Here is a 20,542-nt window from a genome sequence, read left to right as displayed (position 1 = left end):
AAACGCCTAAACAAAGGTGAGGATGGCACAGGACTGGGCAACATTTTGTTCTGTTATATGTAAGTTGACTTGATGGCAACTAACAACAACAAATGAGACAGAGTATATTGCTTTGTCCTATAAAACAAGTCTGGGGAGGTGGCTTGAGGCTGCAGTGGTGTTCGCACAATTCAGGACCCAGACTTTGCCTCTTTTTATTGCTCTGTGGTCCCTGGTGGGATAGTGGTTAAGAGCTCAGCTGCAAGCCAAAAGGTCAGCAGTTTGAATTCTCCAGCAACTCCTAGGAAACCCTACAGGGCAGTTCTACTCTGTCCAACAGGGTCACTATGAGTTGGAATCAACTTGATGGCAATGGGTTGGTTAGGCTGGTATGGTCCAAACAAGAGCCCTGGTGGTGCAGTGGTTAAGTGCTCGGCTGCTAACCGAAAGGTTGGCAGTTTGAACCCACTAGCACCTCCATGGGAGAAGGATGTGGCCGTCTGCTTCTGTAAAGATTTACAGCTTTGGAAACCCTATGGGGCAGTTCTACTATGTCCTATAGGATCACTTTGAGTTGGGACCACCTCAACGGCAATGGGTTACAGTCCAAACACAGCTAATAATTAGCAAAACATAGGGCTTTAAAATAAAGGTGGTTTTATTATAAAATTCTAAATGTGTACTTCAAGGACAGTCATAGGAATATTGCATAATAAGAATACATATCTTCGGAATCCAAACAAACATAGTAGATTTTATATTGTCTGTGGAATTAACATTTAAAAAACATTCTTCTTTTCAGTTAAGAAGAGTCTTCAGAGCACCATGATTTGAATGGAAGGTATTTTCCATTTTAGAGTTCATCTTTGGTCTGCAATTAAGAAGCAAAATATTTAGAATCATCCAGAAGTCTTTTATGACTACTTCATTAATCTATTTACTATTTTCCTATATAGATGAAATGGGGAAACAAGCCAAGTTACTGCTAGAGACTTTTACAACTTAGGACTATTTCTAAAGGATTGAAATCACCCAAGGGTAAAATCACATTGTGTTTCAAAGGGCTGATGGGAAACTTAAACATCTAAGGGCCTATACTATTGTAAAGAGCTTTGTGTTAGGAATAGTAGCAGTGAAGGGCTAGAGTGGGCAATGACTAAAACAAAGCTATCATCCAGGACCCTAACTTCTACTAATCAGGGTGGAAGGTACTGACGTGGTACCTCCTCAAAATCACTTAGACAAAGATAAAAAATAAAACGCAGGAGAACGGAAGCTGTCCAGTCTCCTTGGAGCCAACACAGATGTTCTGATACCAAATACTAACTTGGTGACGGAGTACCTTTCAATTTTGGTAATTCCTATTTTGTTATTGATTTTATCAGGTTTTATGGCCTTTCGGCATTGATAGGGGTTAACAGTGATGTACTATCTCCGAAGGCTAGCTAGTTAGTAGTAAACCAGCTTTCCATACGCACACACACATACATCCCATCCTGATTTGCAGCTCTGCTGATAACGATGGTGTAAATACTCCCACTCGGCTGACTGCAAGCTACCAAAAACTTAACTACTGTGCAAAATTCCTGAATATTTAATAATTGGTGAGTGTGTACTAGTTGGCTCCATCACACCACTGGGGCTAGTGGTTACTTTACTCCCTTGAAGCCTCCATCAGAGGTAGACACAATAACTGTCAAATTGGCCTTCTCGTCTTTGGTTACGATACCACAGTTTTGAGTTTGTCCATTCATAAATGTAATGATGTTGCCTAAAATAATGTCAAGCCAGAGCATTATATATAATACATATATATAATATACATATACCACAGTTCATGTAATGTTCCTTCAAACAAAGAACTACAATCAAAACAACCCTTCCCTGCCACACTGTGTCTTTATATACAAACACACACACCATCTGATGCCAAGACGCTAGTTTTTAATTCCTGTTTTGCTATAATCCAACTAGGTGATTTTGAGCTAAATTCTTCAGTGGGCTCAGTGTAAAATGAAAGCCTTTAGTAGATGATCTCTTGGGTCCTTTTCAGCCTTACAAGTGCATATGTGAATCTGACTTTTGCAAATGAAACTATAATGTAGTGGCATTCACAGAGATTGCTTTTAAATGAATAATCTGATAAAAGGGATAATCACGGTTACCTGTTTATTCATCTCTAAATCGGGATAATGAAATCTGCCAAGCCCACCTCAGAGGGCAATGAGGATATCAGAATACAAATGCCATGAGATCTGAATTTTCACATTAAGAAAGGGTTTCTTCACCTTTGCCAAGAGCTAGCTTGTCTTCTCACTTAGCTGCATTTTAGCGCCCTTTCTTTTGCACTGTGTTTATCTGTCTATTCCACCTGTCTCTCTGGTAGACTGAATTCCTTGGAGGCCCCAGGGGAAACTCAAACATTTCTTGAGTGACTGAATGATGGAAGGAAGGAATATGCTTTTAGATCAATGCTTGTTCCTACTTGGACGTTGACCAGCAGGTCAAATCTGGTTACCTGTTGTCTATGGCAAGTGCAAGGAAAGAGGTCGTCCTCATTCTGCGGCTCCACCCTCTTCATGCCCTCTCGGATTTTGGGCTCACTCACTTGTAAACTGGCATACTCCTGTGTAAGCAACACCACCACAGCGTTACTTATGTATACGGTGCTTTACGACGTCTGTACCAAATTAGATACACTGAAATTTGCTAGCATATGGTTCAGCTCGGAAACCCTGGTCGTGTAGCGGTTAAGTGCTATGGCTGCTAACCAAAGGGTTGGCAGTTTGAATCCGCCAGGCGCTCCTTGAAACCATATGGGGCGGTTCTACTCTGTCCTATAGGGTTGCTATGAGTCGGAATCGACTCAACGGCACCGGGTTTGGTCTTTTGGTTTGGTATGGTTCAGCTAACTTATTTATATATGTCAAGTCTGTGATATGTAAAATTCTCCACTTCCCTCTAGATACAGAGCTTCTGAGAGGCAGTTCACCTTTGAACACTGGCTGCCTATTCCTGACGCGATTTTCCTATTCCATCCTGAATTTATATGACTCACGTGGTTTTTACTACCTTCTGACTTGCAATGAAAATAACTGCGTACGCAATCTTCCTGATCATCCCTACCACACTGAGAATTTGAGGACAGAGACTATTTCTACCTTACCCTCCACCATGGCTTGCACAAACATCACTACCTTCATTTATTACGTGTTTACCTTGTATCGGGAACTGTGCTACGTTCAAGTAAACATTAGTTTAATGAATGAGCGTTATCCTGTGGGTCTTTAGAAATTCAGATAATTCCTCCTAGTTTATTCAGTTTACACAGTTCACTCTCTACACCTTTATCATCCCTTACCTATTGCTGTCAAGTCGATTCTGACTCATAGCGACCCTCTATGGCACAGAGTAGAATGGCCCCATAGAGTTTCCAAGAATTGCCTGGTGGATTCGAACTGCCAACTTTCTGGTTAGCAGCCCAGCTCTTAGCCACTGCATGAACAGGGCTCCTTATCATCCCTTAGGGAAGGTTAAAAAATTGGGAGCCCAATGTAAATCATAAATAAACCAATTTTGTTCTATAGCAGAGCCTAAGCTATGAGGTTCAATACCTGCAATTCCGAGATAAAAATCTTAATCTAGATCTGGTACTGTTATTAGCAAATTACTTTTTTAACTACTGAATTCTATCTTAAAGTCTTTTAAACTGTCAGATATGCTTCGATTACAATCCCGACATGGTTAGGTCCAGGAAAGCAATATCCAGGATAAATCATGGTTCATATGGGGTCAGCACGACAGGTCCAAACATATCTGCTCTGTTCAGACAAACAAATGGTAGGACAGGAACAATACTGTTAAGAGAAAAAATATGAACCTGTGCACAGTAACTCTGCGGATCAGATATCAATTTTCTAACCATATACCACATAAACCAAGGACCAAACCTGTTTCTGTTGAGTCGATTCCGACTCATATCAACAGGGTAGGACTGCCTGCCCCATATACTTTCCAAGGCTGTACACCTTTTTGGAAGCGAACTGCCGTGTCTTTCTCCCACGGAGTGGCAGGTAGGTTCAAATCACTGAACTTTTGGTTAACAGCTAAGCGCTTAACCACTGCACCACCAGGGCTCCTATATACCCCATAGTTCTAATAATAATACTTTTCACTTGATGTTGTAGCTTTCTCCATTAGCTAATCTTTGCTTTACAATAATTTATTACTATTCAATATTTGTCTCTGATTTTCATTCACAGAGATGCATATATATCTCCTCAAATTAATATACTTTTAGAAATTAAGTGAAATATTATTTGCTCCTGAGGACATGTCCAATTACAAGTTAGATGTTATTTTCTGGGAAAATACTCACCTCAAAAAGTTTAAAATAATAACAGAATATGTCATCACCCATGAGATTATTTCTTGCAAATTCTTGTCCGGCTTTTGCTATATTCTTTGCCTACAGGGGAAAAAAAAATTCTTTAATGAAACATAATTTTTCCCATGGAGACCAAGGTTGAATTGTACCCGCCAAAAAGACCCACTGAAGTCCTAACCCTAATATGTTTCCATGTGACCTTATTTGGAACTAGGGTCTTTACAGTTGCAAATAATTACTGTTAACGTGAGGTCATACTGGAGTGTGTGTGTGTGGGGGGTGGTTCTAATTCAATATGACTGGTGGTGTGGCGCTGTGATTAAGAGCTCAGGCTGCTAACCAAAAACGTCGGCAGTTTGAATCCATCAGACACTCCTTGGAAACCCTATGGGCAGTTCTACTGTCTTATGGTGTCGCTAGGAGTTGGAAGCAAGTCGACAGCAATGGGTTTAACAGGTGGCTTTATAAGAAGAGGAGAAAAGACACACAGGGAAGGATGCCAGGACCATGGAGGCAGAGGCTGGAGTGATGTTGTCATAAACCAAGGAATGCCTGGGACTACTAGAAGCTGGTAGAAACAAGGAAGAATCTTCACCTAGAGTCTTCAAAGAGAGCACGGCCCTGACGACACCCTGAATTTGGACTTCTAGTCTCCAGAACTGTGAGAGAATAAATTTCTGTTGTTTTAAGCTACCCAGTTTGTGGTAATTTGGCGGCACTAGGACATAACATACAGACATATGCAAACTGATCCCCTGAGTAAATAAACACCATATACAAAATACACTTTTACAATTTAATAACTCTACATCTTTATTTTATATACAAACGTAAGCGTATATATATGTGTATATATATATAAATATAAATGGGACAAGAATGGAAAAGATATCTTTGGGGGCAGTCTTATGGAGTCAAGGGAACACTGAATACAGTATATTTGTCCCAACCAAAGGGAGGTTTTTAAGGCTGGCAAGTTTAGAAAGTCATAGTGGACAGTAGAACAGAAGTGAATCAAAAACCCTGTAGAACTAAGCCTGGCTTGGAGAGAGAAGGTACACACTAAGTGAAGCAACATAGATGCAGGATGATGCTTAATTCTCTGCCCTGACAATTTCCCACAGATGCCTAGCTTGAGGATTAGTTTCACACAATCCCTTATTACAACCTCTAGCATAAGAAATACTTTTCCTGACAGACTGGTCATCGTAATTTTCATATTTGCAATTTAAGGCGGTGCTTGAGGCTCAGAGCAACCTGACTGAAAGAGAAACAACATATCAAGGTCAAGCTTTAGCTTTTGTTTCACACGCAGAGTGGACAGTTAATTAAGACCAATTGCCCTGTGTTCGCTCTGAAGAGAGCTGATGTGATTTTTATTCCACGGAAGGGCGGCTTCCCATTTACAGGTAAGATTCTATATTTGAGGATGGTGAAAGCTTCCCAGTGCAAGACTTTTAAAATGAACCCCTGATATTAGGTTACTAGTGGAATATAGAAGGAACCCTGGTAGTGCAGTGGTTAAGTTCTCCGCTGCTAACTGAAAAGTCAGCGGTTCAAACCTACCAGCTGCTCTGTGGGGGAAGGATGTGGGAGTCTGCTTCCATACAGCCTTGGAAACCCTATGGAGCAGTTCTACTCCGTACTAAAGGGTTGCTTTGAGTCGGAATCTACTTAATGGCAATGGGTGTGAGTGTAATGAACCAGGGAGACTGATCTTACCTCCTCATCGTGATCTTTTGCCCACTGAAGTTTTTCTAGGAGATCACTCAGGTTGCTTTTAACTGGAATATAGTGTTTCCAGGGCTGCAGCTCATTGTAAAAATGTTCATAGTAGATGGAGTCCTGCTTCAGCACAACACTGTCGCCGACCAGTAGATACGGCAGGCGATATGCTGCCACGGTGCCATCAACATTGATTTGATACTTATGCTGCAAGACAAGCAGTAAGGTACAAGAACTTCAGTTAAATTTCCTTTATTCCACTCTCTTCCTCCTCCCCTTACCATGCATGAACCGTCACCATCCCTAGATACAAACTGGCCAGATTTTGCTCTCTGCCTTTGTGTTTATAAATGTGATTGTATAACATGCGATCCAAAAGCTAAATACTCGTTTTGATGCTCCCTAAATACCACAAAGGAGGCAACGGTTCTAACACTGACCAAAAACCCGTTGCCATTGAGTCAATTCCGACTCATAGTGACCCTATAGGACAGAGCAGAATTGCCCCATAGGATTTTCAAGGAGCGCCTAGTGGATTTGAACTGCTGACCTTTTGATTAGCGTCGTAGCTCTTAACCACTACGCCACCAGGGTTTCCTCAAACATTGAAGTAGGCAATAAAATAATAAACTGTTCTCCTAAGGCTACAACATATGGAAAGATATATTTACTCCTGAGTTTGTAATTCCTCTACTACTCTATGGAATGCACTTGTGAACCTAATGATGTCATATTCTCTGCCATGATAACCATATCTTTTCAACACCAGATGGCTACACATATGTCTTAAGGAAATTAGCAAGCTCTGGGGCCAGAACATCTGTGAATATAAACATTCACAGAACTGTGATACACAATAACCTTTAAAAAAAAAAAAAAATTTTTTTTTTTTATAACCTTTAAAAAAAAAATTTTTTTTTTTTTTAGTTATAGAAAATTCAACAGGTTGGACAAAAGCAAAGAAAGCATGTAGTGCAACACACCTCAGAGAAGGTGTGGTCAACATCAGCTCTCTTTGGCTGTAATCATTTCTTTCAAAAATCTTTGAAATAATGCACGCAGAAAAAATACTGACAATTTATGGCATTATTTAGGTCCATACATTGCCATACAGGAGCCCATGGATTAAGAGCTTTGGGTGCTAACCAAAAGATGGGCAGTTCGAATCCACCAGCTGCATCTTGGAAGCCCTACAGGGGCAGTTCTACTTTGTCCTATAGTGTCTTATGCATCGGAATTGACTCGATGGCAATGGGTTTATTGCCGTATAATCCATCAAAAGAAAACCTGAGCATCTGCAGAGCAGACAGAGGTCACTGAACACTGGATTCTAACATACTGAGGGCAGAGAACTACCTTTTGCCCGTCTTTCTCTCCACCACTCAGTGGTCTAGTGAGCAGGGCAATGTCTCGCTGCTTGAAAAAGGGAGTTGTTAGAAAAAGAGTGCTCCCGAGAACACGAGTAATCCACATTCTAGACACAGAAAGCTATCCCTTATCTCCAGAATCCCCAGGCAAAACATGTGGTTGGGTTTCAATTTATTCCTCCACCAGAAGGCCTGATAAGAGATACTTGGTTTATATCTTCTTTAATCTGTTGTGTTGGAAACGTGGTTGTAAAATACCTTACAGGTACTTGTTAATTGAAGAGTATTAGGAACTGAAATTTGTTTATCTTGAGAATTAGTTGGAAAAAAATTATTGTGCTACCCAGGTCCTAGGTGCCCTCCATGTGTATTTAACATCAGTGCTGGGGACAGATGATAGTGCCAGGTTGCCAAACAATCCCAGGGATCCCCATGCCTTGATATTCATCAAGTTTTGTGCTTCCCTTATGCACTCCCTAGAGTTTATAGGCTTCGATTTCCCTCCCCGCAAAATGCTATTTATACATAAACAAAGGTATCTGGATATACAAAAAACGACTGGCCACCGGTGATGTCATACCTTGAAGAAATCAAAAAATGAAATGTGTTTCACAATGGGACCATACAGGCTCTCATCGTGCTTAAAGAAGAAAAAGTTGGTGAATGCAGCGTCTATGAGTTCTGGGTGTTTCCTACTGAGCTTCACCAGCTCAAGTCTCTCTTTGCGGCTATCCCGTCCTCTCCAGACAGCTGTGGAGTTTTTGCTTTCCCAAGGAGGACCCGTGTTAGCTTGCACAGACATCATATCCAGGCTTACTCTACAAGACAGAAAGTCCAACAGATTTGCCTCCCAAACCTTCACATCACAAATGTTGTTAGAAAAGAACTCACCAAGGAAAGAAAACCAATGCTCTGGGTCAACTGTAACCTGTCTCTCACCGGCCCATGGTTTCTAGAACAGAGTCAGTCAAGTCGTAGGTAGGCATCACGATATCTCTGGAATCTGTGGAGCCACACCAGGAAAAGATGGGATGGATGTTTGAATTGGACTTCTTTTTTTCCAAAGGCCAGTCTCCCAAATTAACAAAAAACTCAACATCTGGCATCTTCACCTAGGAAAAAGAAGAGTTCATTCACATTTTTTTCAATGCAGACTACTTTGGATTGATCAATTAAAATTAGAAATTAGCACCAAATGGCAGGCCAACCTTACAAGCTTCAGGTAATGATAATTGCCTCAGTTTGACTAGTGGGCAACTTTTCAGAATACAGTACCCAAGTGGCCAGTATATTTGCTGCCAAAGAGATGAAATGGCAAAGGTAATCTCTATTCTAATACTGCCAAGAGACGCTAAAATGGTCAGGCAAAGAGAGAAAGGAAATAATTACAAAAAATAACACTTGGGACTCTAATCCTAGTGTTTTGCTAATGATGCCTCCATTTCAAAAATGTGCACCTGGTAGATGGTGGGGCCAGGGTTTGACCGCAGGAAGCTCAACACCAAAGCCAGCGCTATTAATTTTCAAGGTATGCTGTCTCTACTGACAAATGACATGAGTATGTTGAAAGAACTTGTTTTATTTAGCCATGAAAAATGCTTGGAGTATTCGTTAAACGAGAGATTTATGTTTTAGGCCAAGAACTATATTGGTCAGTCTTTGGAGCCTCTTGAGAAACCAGAGTCTTGAAGATCATTTTTGTTTTTTATAGACACAGATGAGCAAGAAAAATTTGCCAGCACTTTGGCATTTCAGCTTCAAGGAGATATAATAACTGATGGTCTATAGCTGCCTACATTCAGAATTCACTGACTGAAATGCCTTGCAAGCTTGGGAAGAAACTATTATTTTCTACGGGTAATTCAATCAAGATGTGTACACCGATTATTCAATAAATAGCTATCGGATAATTGGTAAGAATACTGGTATAGTTTTTCATATCACTTTAAAATTACTGTATAAGTATTCCATCAGAACTGCTAAAGTACATTTTACCAAGAAACGAGGTTCAGTGTAAGTCTTCTTTGGACTCAAAATAGGTTTGGTACCAAAATAATTTTATTATTAATTATTTTCCTTTATAAGGTATCCTACATGACACAAAACTTCAAAATAGTAATACAATAAGCTTCCAGAATAGAAAACCATTTATACTGTTGTTATTGTTATTTTGACAAATTGTATCGTAAAACGGGCTGAAACTGTACATTACACGTAAGAGAAAATATATATACTTACCTTTCTAGTCAAAGAAAGCAGTATGGCATCCATGAAAATTCGAAAACCTACATGTTCACCATGAGTCTTGATGTAAACCTAAGAGAGGATTTACATTTATATTTAGTCTAAAAGTACTGCCAGGCCTCACTGAAGAAAAGCTCGTCATAATGATCACCATTAGAAGGGTTTTTAACAGAACTATTTAGCTGGTTGGATCCAAATGGTTCAAAAACCACCTGAGACAAACAAGTAACCTCAGCCATGTACTGTACCTTGTTATCCTTCAAAGTGTAGTGACACAAGCTCTGTCTTTGCCCAAATCTTTTGGGGATTTCTGCTGCAATCTTTTCCAGATCAACGGTAGGAAAATGGGCCAGATCTCTCTGAATCTGAGGAATGGTTTCTGGGCAGTTCATCTCCTGTAGCCAGGCTGCACTGTCTTCTAAAGGGCAGTCACAATTCTCATGGTAAACCGGCCCTAATCACACACAAGTAATGAAGTGTAGCAGTAAGAATTTCGCCGAGCAATTGAAACACATAACAAATCTCTGTAATAGAGATTCACAGATTTTGCCCAATCAGATAGGAAGAGTATTTTGATTGAGAAAATACTAAAAAAAAAAAAAATTCTATTACACTCGGGCTTTGCTAATAAGTCAGCTCTCTATTCTAATAGATCCTCACAGTGAAGTCTTACAATATTTTCATCACTGGGCCCACTTGGCATGAACTTTAAAGAAAGCCAATAGGGACACATTGCAGGGATTGCAACCAACATCACAAAACAATTTGTGTAAATTTTTTGAATCGGAAACTAATAGGATCTGTAAATTTTCACCTAAAGCACAATAAAATGTTTCAGAAAAAAAAACAAAACCCTAAAGATAAAGGAAGGGAGGTTTTGCTTGGGGGGGGGGCATTGAGTTTATGTCAATGGCGGCAGAATGATACAGAAAAGGATAGAATAGTTGGAGAACGTAATCAATGTCACTGAATTGTCAAGTAGAAATTGCTGTGATGGCATATGTTTCGTTATGCATATTTTCACCACAAAAAAAAAAAAAGGTAAAGGAGAAAAAAAAAAAGTAAGCCAATAGGTATTCATTTTTGCTCTTCAGTGGATATTATATTATTAATTCAAATATTTTAAGTACTTAGGAATAACCAACCATTGGTAAAAGGATGTCAGAGGAGTAGACCTGTTTTAATGAAAAGACAAAAATGATAGGAAATTAGTATTTGAATGGTCTATTATACAAAGAGCCTTCAAAGGTGTCTAAGGTGCTTTTCTCAAGAGGGTAAATCCATTACTTTGAAATACGTAACAAATACTATGCTTGGTACTTTTTTTTTTTTTAAAAGAGTTATAAAGAAGACAGGTAACCCTCAGAACAGTCCATTTCATTATTATTCTAATGAATTCATTCTATGTTTATAGTAATAACAGTAATATATAACAGGACAATCTGGATTGAGATTTTACTGTCATTACGTTCTAGAAGTCTCAGATATCCACCTGACCTAGGCAGCAGTTGAAAATGGCATCTTTTTAAGGTTTAGCAGGTTACACTGTACCATGTGATCCTGGTGGGATGTAGGAAAAAGGAATCCAGACACTTTAAAAAATATTTACTTTTCTCGAGCAGATGAGGAAGGTTTGTGCCTCTCTATAAACACTATGTCTCCACTCTTTTGGGGTATTTTTTCCTCTTAGGGGGCCCTGGTGGTGTAGTGGTTAAGAGCTTCGCTGCTAACCAAAGGGTCAGCAATTGGAATCCACCAGTTGATCCTTGGAAATCCTATGGGGTAGTTCTACTCTGTCCTATAGGGTCGCTATGAGTTGGAATTGAATCGAAAGCAACAGGTTTGGTTTGGTGTCTGGTTTCCTGTTACAAGGGAGGATATGGTTCTAGGTAATAAAGCTATACTCTCACGCTACGTAAGAGAGAATTCTCTGGAAAAATGGCATTGTAACAGAGATGAAAACAATAGGCAACTTTTCACCCACTCTGCTTCAAGCCCTCTCCCTTCCTCCAGTGATCGACCAAATTCCAACAACACTGGTTACTCAAGGCGCACATTTGCACACACGGCCATATACATAGCTTGATTATTCTCACTAGTGTTTTTCCTAAAGGGAGAAAATTCTCTATCGATACGTTCTTTCCTCTTTTGGGAGCCCGGGTGATGCAGTGCTTAAGAGCTTGATTGCTAACCAAAAGGTCGGCTGTTCAAATCCACAAGCTGCTCCTTGGTAACCCTATGGGGCAGTTCTACTCTGTCCTAAAGGGTCACTATGAGTCAGAATCAGGCAAACGGTTTGGCCTGGGTTTTGTTTCCTCTTTAGACAATTACACTTTCTGTTCAAATCTTGAATTCCTCTCTTTTACCAGGACTCTTAATTTAGCTTTCGAATAAACAACTTCTATGTTTTTCTTTCAATGAGAGAAAAAAAAAAAAAAAAAACCTAAGGTATTTTTGTTGATGGAATAGTATCTGTTATTATATTCAAATATTGTTGTTTTAAAATTATGTTCCAATTTACCTTTTAAAATATATGGAGATTTGGCCACATGTTGACCTTGAAATTTAACTTCCACCTTCATATTTGTGTAGCTTGCATACATTCTGTATCTTACTATGAAGGATCCATCCTTTCGGTCTAAAACCTGGACTCCAACTCTAGTGAACTGCTCATCTGGTGCTGATATTTTCACGTGGAACACCTTTTCACCTGGAGAAGATGTGAACCTGTGATGGGAAGTGATAAAATACAAATGTTATATCAAGAACCAAACTCACAAAAATTATGCTCTCCAGTCTGAGAACCTTTTTACTCCCCTCCAACCATATGCTTGTGTCTTCTCTCTTATGCTTTCAATATCAGAATGCATATGATGGATCGTAGAAGATTTAAAAAAAAAAAAGGATGACAATTGTCAACATCACATAAAGTTTTATTAGAATATCACGAGGGAATATGTGAGCCTACTAATCTATATACACATAAAACATATTTATGCTTTCCATATATTAAAATATTCTTATCAACCTACTTTTTATTTCCTGCCCATCAGATTTAAAAGTCTGTGACCAAATAGTGTCTCCAAAGAAAATGACCTTCTTTTGAAAAATTTAGCTCAATGAATCTTAAAAACATCATAAATCATGCTCAGCTTTGGAAAAGGGCAGCTTAGGTAGATTGTTACCCTAGTGACCCTGCATAAATGTTTTGCTAGTGTGAGTACCCTTCCTGTTAATGTGGTGTTTAGTTTCCCCGAGTGTATTCTATTTATAGCCAAGTGACAAAATTTATAAACTGCTTTTGCTTTAGAAACATAACATTCCTAAGATTCCTTTCATACCAAATATACATGGTCAATATTCACCAATAAAAGGGCAACCATTTCAGAAGTATGTGACTTAAAAAAATGAGTTTTAAGTATAATTTTAACATATCGAACTTATTAGGATGAAAGAAACCTCCGTTATAAATAAGTAGGGGATTCACACTTTGTTAGTTTCCCTCTAAGTTCTAAAGTTTCATTTTTCTTTCTGAGTTTCAAAACATGCTTACCTGCAGATGTCTACCTGAAAAGAGAGGGTAGCACCTGAGTCAGGTGACCAACCGTGTCTCTAATCATTGCATTTAAATTTCTTCTAACAGTGTATGCAAACAGTAATTAGAAATGGTACTTTCAGCAAAGACGGGGGGCTCTGTCTGCCCCCGGTAATGTGAGAATCTCTATCAAAATAGCTAAGAGAAGAGCCATCTCGGAATTATGTCTAAAGCTATCTTGAAAATTTGATCCGGATGCGGGACACTGACACAACCAGAAGGGGACAGCACCCGAATATTCCATAATTAAACTACTGTGTAGAAAGGAGTTTCTGAGAAGAAAAAAATAGCCACTTTTTACTGCAATCCAAAATGATTAGGGCGCCGTTTCTCCACTTACTTATTCCCTGATGTATCCACCGCCTGAATATAGAAATAGCGGGCAGGAAGAACGACATCTGCTTTTAGTCCGGGTCCCCATATTTCGCTCTTCTCGGGGCTCAGTCGCCTCTCTCCGCCGGTTTCGGCAAGTGCTGGAACTGTTCCCAGAAAGAAGCAGTAAAGCAGCAAAATGTTAAACATTTACAACACGAACTGTCGAGATGATTCACGGATAAAGAAAGAAAAGTAAGATGTAGGCAGGACCCAACCGCGGCTTCGACAGGGTCACCCTTGTCAATCACCGCAGCAAACACGGCTCAAAAAGGTGTCGGCTTAATGAGCAAAGCAGGCGTGCAGACCTCCCCGAAAATCACAACCGGAGGGTTGGCATGTTCAGGTTAAGGATGGCAGTCGTTCTGCTGAAACGGACAAGAACCACGCTATTCCTCTTTCGTGGGACAAAGATAAACTTCTGTTAGTTCTGCAACTGGAGCATCTTTTGGGGACGAATCCCTCCCAGGGTCCAGACCAAGGTGAAAGCCAAGGCGATTGGCCTGACTGTCGCGGCCAGGCTTAGTAAGGCCTTCTCCAAGTGGATGGCGGAGTGGACACGCGTCCGGGGCGCCGCGCGCTTCTTGGGATTTGTAGTTCGCGGCTGGGCTGGCGGAAATCCTGCCGGCTTTTACCCAGCTCTCACTGATTTGTTTACTTTTCGCTCACCGGTTTCGGGGAACGGATAAATACTACAGATGCCCGAAAGAGAGGCACGCAGGTCTGAAGGCACTGCTAAGATTTTATTTTTGGTCATCATAGCTTCCGCACGTGCAGAGGGCAGGTAGAAAACATGATGGGAAAAAAAAGGTTTTGTAGAATGTGCTCCGTCGACTGATCGTGGGGCACGGCCAGCCCCGGCGCGTCCCTGGCTCGTTTGGGTAACCGCAGGGCGCGTCGCGGGCGGGCTGTCAGCACGCTGGAGGCTGCAGTGCCGGGACCGTGCTCGGCTCGGCCGCGGCCGCAGCGACCCACCCCGCCGGACAGGCAGCAGAGGTACCCCTGGGCTGTGGGCAGGGTCCGAGGCCGCGGCCAGCTGGAGCGCACTCTGCGTCCCCGACGCGCAGGGCAACCCCGGGCGCATGCTGGCCGTGCCGGGTGCCGCCTTCCTTGTTAGGCGCCTCCAACCCCGCCTGGGCTGTCCAGGGGTCACTTCTTGTACCGTGCCCTGTGTCCATCCGAATGGAGGGCCATTGCATCTGTGTCTTTTCTTCCCGGGAAGGAGGCGAAACGCCGAGTTTAGATCTCCAGAGCCTGGGCCGCAAGGTGGAGAACTGGTAGGAAGAGAAAGGACGAGTCCGCTTGTGAACACAGCTCGACTTGGAGGAGCCCGGATCAATCTCGTAAATAGTGGGGGCTCCTGTCCACGCGCTCGTCTTCAGCCCAGACCCGACAGGGGCTCTGGCACCGAGCAAGCGCACGGTGGCCGTCCCCTCGCCCCCGCACGCCCGCTTCGGGCCAGGGGAGTCGCTAGCAAGGGTTGCGGAGCGGGCGGCCGCCAGAGCCCTCCCGGTCAGCTCTGGAGTCGGACCCGGAGCCGCCGTCTCCCTCGCCCTCTGTCGACCCGGTCAGCTGCCTGAAAACCTCGACGGGCTGTGCAGCCGGCTCCGTGATCCAAAGCGGGCCTGGCCGGAAACCGAGGCAGAGCTTTAATTTTGTAATTGTTGCAGTCATCCTTATTAATGATAGCAAATCGTTTATTAAAAAGCCTGAATCGGGGGCGTCCCTCTGCACCCTGGTGCAATGACTCTGCCCTCTTCACTCCCGCCCAGGCTCCTTTGGTACCAGGGAGCGGAGCCGGGGCAGGTTCGAGGCAGTCCTGCCTCCAGCCTCCCCACTCGGGCCTCCGTCTCCTCGCTGTCGCCGCGAGCTCCATCTTCTGGCCCGGCAATGAAGGAGGCCTCAGCGGCCGCCTCTCAGGAAGAGAGGAACGGGCGCGGCGCGGCGAGGGCGCCCACACCCTGGGCTCCTCGGCACCGCGTCTCCCAGCGCTGCGCCGCCCCGGGGAGGGGCGCGCGGCGGGGGCGCCGCCGGATCCCGCCTCTCTGCGCTGCGCCGCCTCCGCACACCCCGGCTCGGCAGCCCGGGCCTGCGCCGCCTCTCGCCTCCGTGCCCCGGCGGCCTCGGAGCCCGGCCCCGCCGCGGCCGTGCCGGAGCATCTCCGAGGCGCAGAGTTCTCCTCGCCTCCCCAGAAAGCTGGGCTCGATCCTGGCGTCGCGTGCAAGAGCCACCTCGGTATCCTTTCTAGGCCGGCGGCCTCTGCTCTCGGGAGGGAGGCTTTGGTCTGTCCGTGAAGAAACAGGGGTCTTGAGGGCGAGGGTGGGGGTTGGTTGGAAAGAATGGAGGAAAGACCTGGGCGGGGGGCGGGGGGGGGGATCCCATCGGTTCTTCTAGTCCTGTCCTTGGTGGATGTTCGCCCTTAGTCACTTAACTGCCCGTGTGCCTGAGGGGTTTTCTGTACAAGAATATAGCTCATCATAGTTGTCATAGGTGGAAGGCAGATTTTTAAAAATGTTTACCTCTCTAAGATACTTAGAAATATGGACTTAAAATACAGCCTAAGTGATGCTTGTTGACTTTAAAAATGGGACATTTATTTTACAGAATAATTCATTCCAAGGGCTTCTTTAGAAGATGGTTACTCCTGTGGGGCAATTAAAGCTTGCCATTTTATAAAACTTTGCTTTACACACAAACTTGATTAAAAAATATTTCTGTTGCTAGTGATATTTTATGAATAAATCGAGTTGAGACTTAAGTCCTTAAATAATTCTTATCGATAAATTTTAATATAGAAACACCTCATTAACCTGGATTGGGGAATCTCAGTTCTCACAGATGAAAATCAGGAAGGATTCCTGAGTAACCAAAATTTAGACTCCTAATCATTGTTTACAGTAGTGCCTGGCATGGTGTAGGCACTTAAAAAATACTCGTTGACTGAAATGTGTTCAGATACTAGGTCTTGGAGATACAGCCAAACCAAAACCAAACCCACTGTCCTTGATTGATTCTGACTCATAGTGACCCTGTCGGACAGAGCATTAGGGTTTCCAAGGCTGTAATCTTTATGGAGGCAGATTGCCCTATCTCTCTCCCTGCGGAGCAGCCAGTGGGTTCGAACCACTGACCTTTCCATTAGCAGCGAAGCGCTTAACCACTGCACCACCAGAGTTTCTCCTGGCGTACAATAGTCACCAAAACCAGACTTGCAGGAGGTAGCTGTTCATCATATAATCAGCATAAATGTAAAACTGCACCCTGGTAAGACTTGGGAGAGGAGCCCTGGTGGTGCAGTGGTTAAGCAGTTGGCTGTTAATCTGAAGGTCAGGAGTTCGAACTCAGCAGCTGCTCCAAGGGAGGAAGATGTGGCAGTCTGCTCCAGTATAGATTTACAGCCTTGGAAACCCTATGGGGGCAGTTCTGTACTGTCCTATAGTGTGGCTATGAGCTAGAATTGACTTACGGCACTGGGTTAAGACTTGTGAAGGAAAGATACCTGAGTATATACAGGGAGACCTTGCCTTACTTGAAGAGCAAAGGCTCCCCCTCTCCCTCTAAGAGGACATGTGACCTGAGATCTGAAGGATGAGTGGGAAGTAACCAAGTAAAGGCGAGTGAGTGGGTGGGGGGAGGCGGAGGGAACATTTAAAGAACCTGAAGGAGGTCAGTGTGGCTGAATCCAGAGGAAGGGGAGACAGTGAGGTGGAACTGAAATGATAGATCATGGGGCTAGACAAGGTATCAGAATTTTGTTCTCAAAGTTGAAGGGGGACCAGCTAGGGTTGTAGGCAGGCGAGTTACCTGATCAAAAAATGTAGTGAGTATTGTTTTCTAATGTGTATGCAGAAGGCAGATTAGAAATGGCAGACCATGAGGGTGGAAGGGGAGAGTTTGGAGTGGGAATGGACTTGTAAATGGTTTATAAAAATAGGGACAGAAGGAGATACAAAATGTGACAAAACTGCAAGCTGCAGGCTGTTTATTGGAGGGGTAAACTGCCCCTCTTTACCTCCTTATTTCCTGAGCCTATAATTACAGTGTAATAATATCTCATGATTTTGTTATTAATAATAAATATGCTTAGCTCACTTCAAGAAATCCAGAATCTGAGCAAAGCGTACTTGGTCCCTGACCTCATGGACCTTAAATTGTAGTGGGAAGGATAGACACAAATCAGACACTCAACATAGAAAGAAAATAACAGTAGCAGTGTTTGGGTAATGGGATTTTGGGTAATTTTTATTTTCTGCCTAATATCTTTTAGTACTTGACAGTTTTTCTCTAGTATATTTTAATTATAAGATCTATAAATATTACACAAATCTTCAAAGACAACTCTCCATCAAAAATAGTTCAAATGACGCTTCGGAGGCCAGCATAGCAGGGGCGGGGGTTTAGGGACCATGGTTTCAGGGGACATCTAGGTCAATTGGCATAATAAAATCTATTAAAACATTCTGCATCCCATTTTGGAGTGTCATGTCTGGGGTCTTAAAAGCTAGCAAGCGGCCATCTAAGATGCAACAATTGGTCTCAACTCACCTGGAGCAAAGGAGGATGAAGACCACCAAAGTCACAAGGTAAATATGACCCCAAGAGACAGGGCCACATAAACCAGAGACTACAACAGCCTGAGACCAGAAGAACTAGATGGTGCCTGGCTACAACCGATGGCTGCCATGACAGGGAACATAACAGAGAATCCCTGAAGGAGCAGGAGAGCAGTGGGATGCAGACCCCAAATTCTTGTAAAAAGACCAGACTGAGACTGGAGGGACCTCGGAGGGCATGGCCCCCAGACCTTCTGTTAGCCCAAGACCGGACTATTCCTGAAACTAACACTTCAGATGGGGATTGGACTGGACTATAAAACAGAAAATGATACTGGTAAGGAGTGGGCTTCTTGGATCAAGTAGACACACGAGACTATGTGGGGAGCTCCTGTCTAGAGGGGAGATGAGAGGGTAGAGGGGGTCAGAAGCTGGCTGAATGGACATGGGAATACAGGGTGGAGAGAAGGAATGTGCTGTCTCATTAGGGGGAGAGCAACCAGGAATATAAAGTAAGGTGTATATACAGTTTTGTATGAGAGATTGATGATTTGTCAACTTTCACTTAAAGAACAACAAAAATAAAAAAAAAAAAGGTTCAAATGAGAAAGTTAAGCTACCTATCACTGTAAGTTTACTGTTGGTTTTCATTGACAGTCAATAGGAAATAGGTCCTTATGTTGATGAGCACGTTTTTTTGGTAAAATTGCAAACGAGATTATTTTGTTCAGTGACTGTTAAGACAAACCTAAACATAAACAAAACTAGATGGTTATACTTTTTGTTAAACAAATGCTGTGTTTTCTTTTGTCTTTAGCTTTCAGGAAGCTCAGCCCCGACTTTTGTGCTCAAATGCAGTAATTTTCCATAGTCTATGCTTTTGATAAGACTCTTCCCCTATATATGTTCCCAAGTGAGCATAAGTCATAAAATCCCCACACTGCCACGCAGAGAGCTGGTCCCACAGACAGATTTCCATTTAGTTTGAGGAAGGAAGCTATGTCAGTGTGAAAGTTAAATTGAGATAGGAATTTAAAACATAAAAAGGCAGTGCCTGGAACATTTGTTTCCTCCCTCCCCCAGCCCCCGAATCTAAGTCCCACTAGCCTTTGCCCATTGCCCTTCATTATTGCTGTATGCTGTCTTTCATTCCTCATCCTACCCACAACCCACCCACACAGCCCCAACACCACAAATACCTCTATCCACCAGCCGGCTTTTAGAGAAAGAAAGGTAGGAGGATAACAGCTAAGAAGCAGGAAATGCTACTCCAGGACATCTGCTAAGAAGCAGAGAAACTGAATCTCAAAAAAAAAGACCAGACTTTGGTCTGTACCACCTTAGGTACTGAGTTTCCCTTTGCCTTTTCTACACATCGCAGTAGTACCATGAGATGAGTAAGAAGGAGAAAACATAAAAGCTACTAGTCTAGACCGGTGCTGTAAAACACCAAACCCAAGCTCGTTGCCATTGAGTCGATCCTGCCTCCTAGTGATCCTATAGGACAGAGTAGAACTGCCCCCATAGGGTTTCCAAGGTGGATTTGAACTGCCAACCTTTTGGTTAGCAGCCGAGCTCTTAACCACTGTGCCACTATACCTGCTCCTAGAATTCCTTTATCAAAAAAAGAAGTTTCTAAACTGAAACTATTGGAGGTTCTGTCTCTGGTGGTGACTGAGAAACGTCTCTCCTGCAGATAACTGTGATCTCTGCACAGATGATTCTTTTTTTTTTTTTGAATTGTGCTTTAAGTGAAAGTTTACAGCTTAAGTTAGTTTCTCATACAAAAATTTATACACACATTGTTACGTGACCCTAGTTGCTCTCTGTATAATGTGACAGCGCACTCTCCCCTTTCCTTCCCGGATTTTCTGTGTTCATTCAGCCAGCTCCAGTCCCCCTCTGCCTTCTCATCTCACCTCTGGGCAGGAGCTGCCCATTCAGTCTCGTGTATCTACTTGAGCTAAGAAGTACCTCTTCACGGGTATCATTTTATGTCTTATAGTCCTGTCTAATCCTTGTCTGGAGTTGGCTTCGGGAATGATTTTAGTTCTGGATTAACAGAGAGTCTGGGGGCCATGTCTTCCGGGGGTCCTCCAGCCTCAGTCAGACCATTACATCTGATCTTTTTACTAGAATTTGAGTTCTGTACCCCACTTTTCTCCTGCTCCATCAGGGACTCTGTTGTGTTCTCTGTCAGGGCAGTTGGTGGTGGTAGCTGGGCACCATCTAATTCTTCTGGTCTCAGGCTGATGGAGTCTCTGGTTTATGTGGTCCTTTCTGTCTCTTGGGTTAATCTTTTCCTTGTGTCTTTGGTGTT

At 42.8% G+C, this 20,542-nt stretch overlaps 2 protein-coding genes across 11 annotated transcripts in view; one reads left to right on the top strand and one right to left on the bottom strand.

Moving 5' to 3' along the window:
- Positions 1-599: 599 nt before the first annotated feature.
- On the bottom strand, positions 600-14,236 carry POGLUT2 (protein O-glucosyltransferase 2). Its single transcript, XM_003413971.4, has 10 exons — positions 13,638-14,236; positions 12,224-12,429; positions 9,951-10,156; positions 9,697-9,774; positions 8,398-8,570; positions 8,039-8,276; positions 6,089-6,298; positions 4,358-4,447; positions 2,498-2,605; positions 600-850 (listed from the first exon to the last, which is right to left on the bottom strand). Exons 1-10 carry the CDS (start codon positions 13,817-13,819, stop codon positions 833-835), a joined length of 1,509 nt encoding a protein of 502 aa, XP_003414019.1. The 5' UTR covers positions 13,820-14,236; the 3' UTR covers positions 600-832.
- Positions 14,237-14,283: 47 nt separating this feature from the next.
- The window catches only part of BIVM (basic, immunoglobulin-like variable motif containing), a 44,611-nt gene continuing 38,352 nt past the window's right edge, over positions 14,284-20,542 (top strand). For 3 of the 10 annotated variants that reach the window (XM_064275245.1, XM_064275244.1, XM_064275236.1), the window contains exon 1: positions 14,284-14,390. The gene's annotated coding sequence lies outside the window, so the exon portion shown is untranslated. The other 7 variants (XM_064275240.1, XM_064275242.1, XM_064275239.1 and 4 more) reach the window with 6 other exon arrangements.

The sequence above is a fragment of the Loxodonta africana genome, chromosome 23, assembly GCF_030014295.1.
Source record: "Loxodonta africana isolate mLoxAfr1 chromosome 23, mLoxAfr1.hap2, whole genome shotgun sequence".
Classification (NCBI taxonomy): Eukaryota; Metazoa; Chordata; class Mammalia; order Proboscidea; family Elephantidae; genus Loxodonta; species Loxodonta africana.
Note: the sequence above shows the minus strand (reverse complement) of the source record. Positions and strands in the feature narration are given on the sequence as shown.

Excerpts from the sequence above, each read along its gene's own strand:
- POGLUT2 (XM_003413971.4), bottom strand. The coding sequence starts at position 13,819 with ATGTTTAACATTTTGCTGCTTTACTGCTTCTTTCTGGGAACAGTTCCA. Across the intron at positions 9,775-9,950 it reads ACACTTTGAAGGATAACAAG|GTTTACATCAAGACTCATGG; the intron begins GTACAGTACATG and ends ATCCTCTCTTAG. Across the intron at positions 6,299-8,038 it reads CATTTTTTGATTTCTTCAAG|CATAAGTATCAAATCAATGT; the intron begins GTATGACATCAC and ends CTTGTCTTGCAG.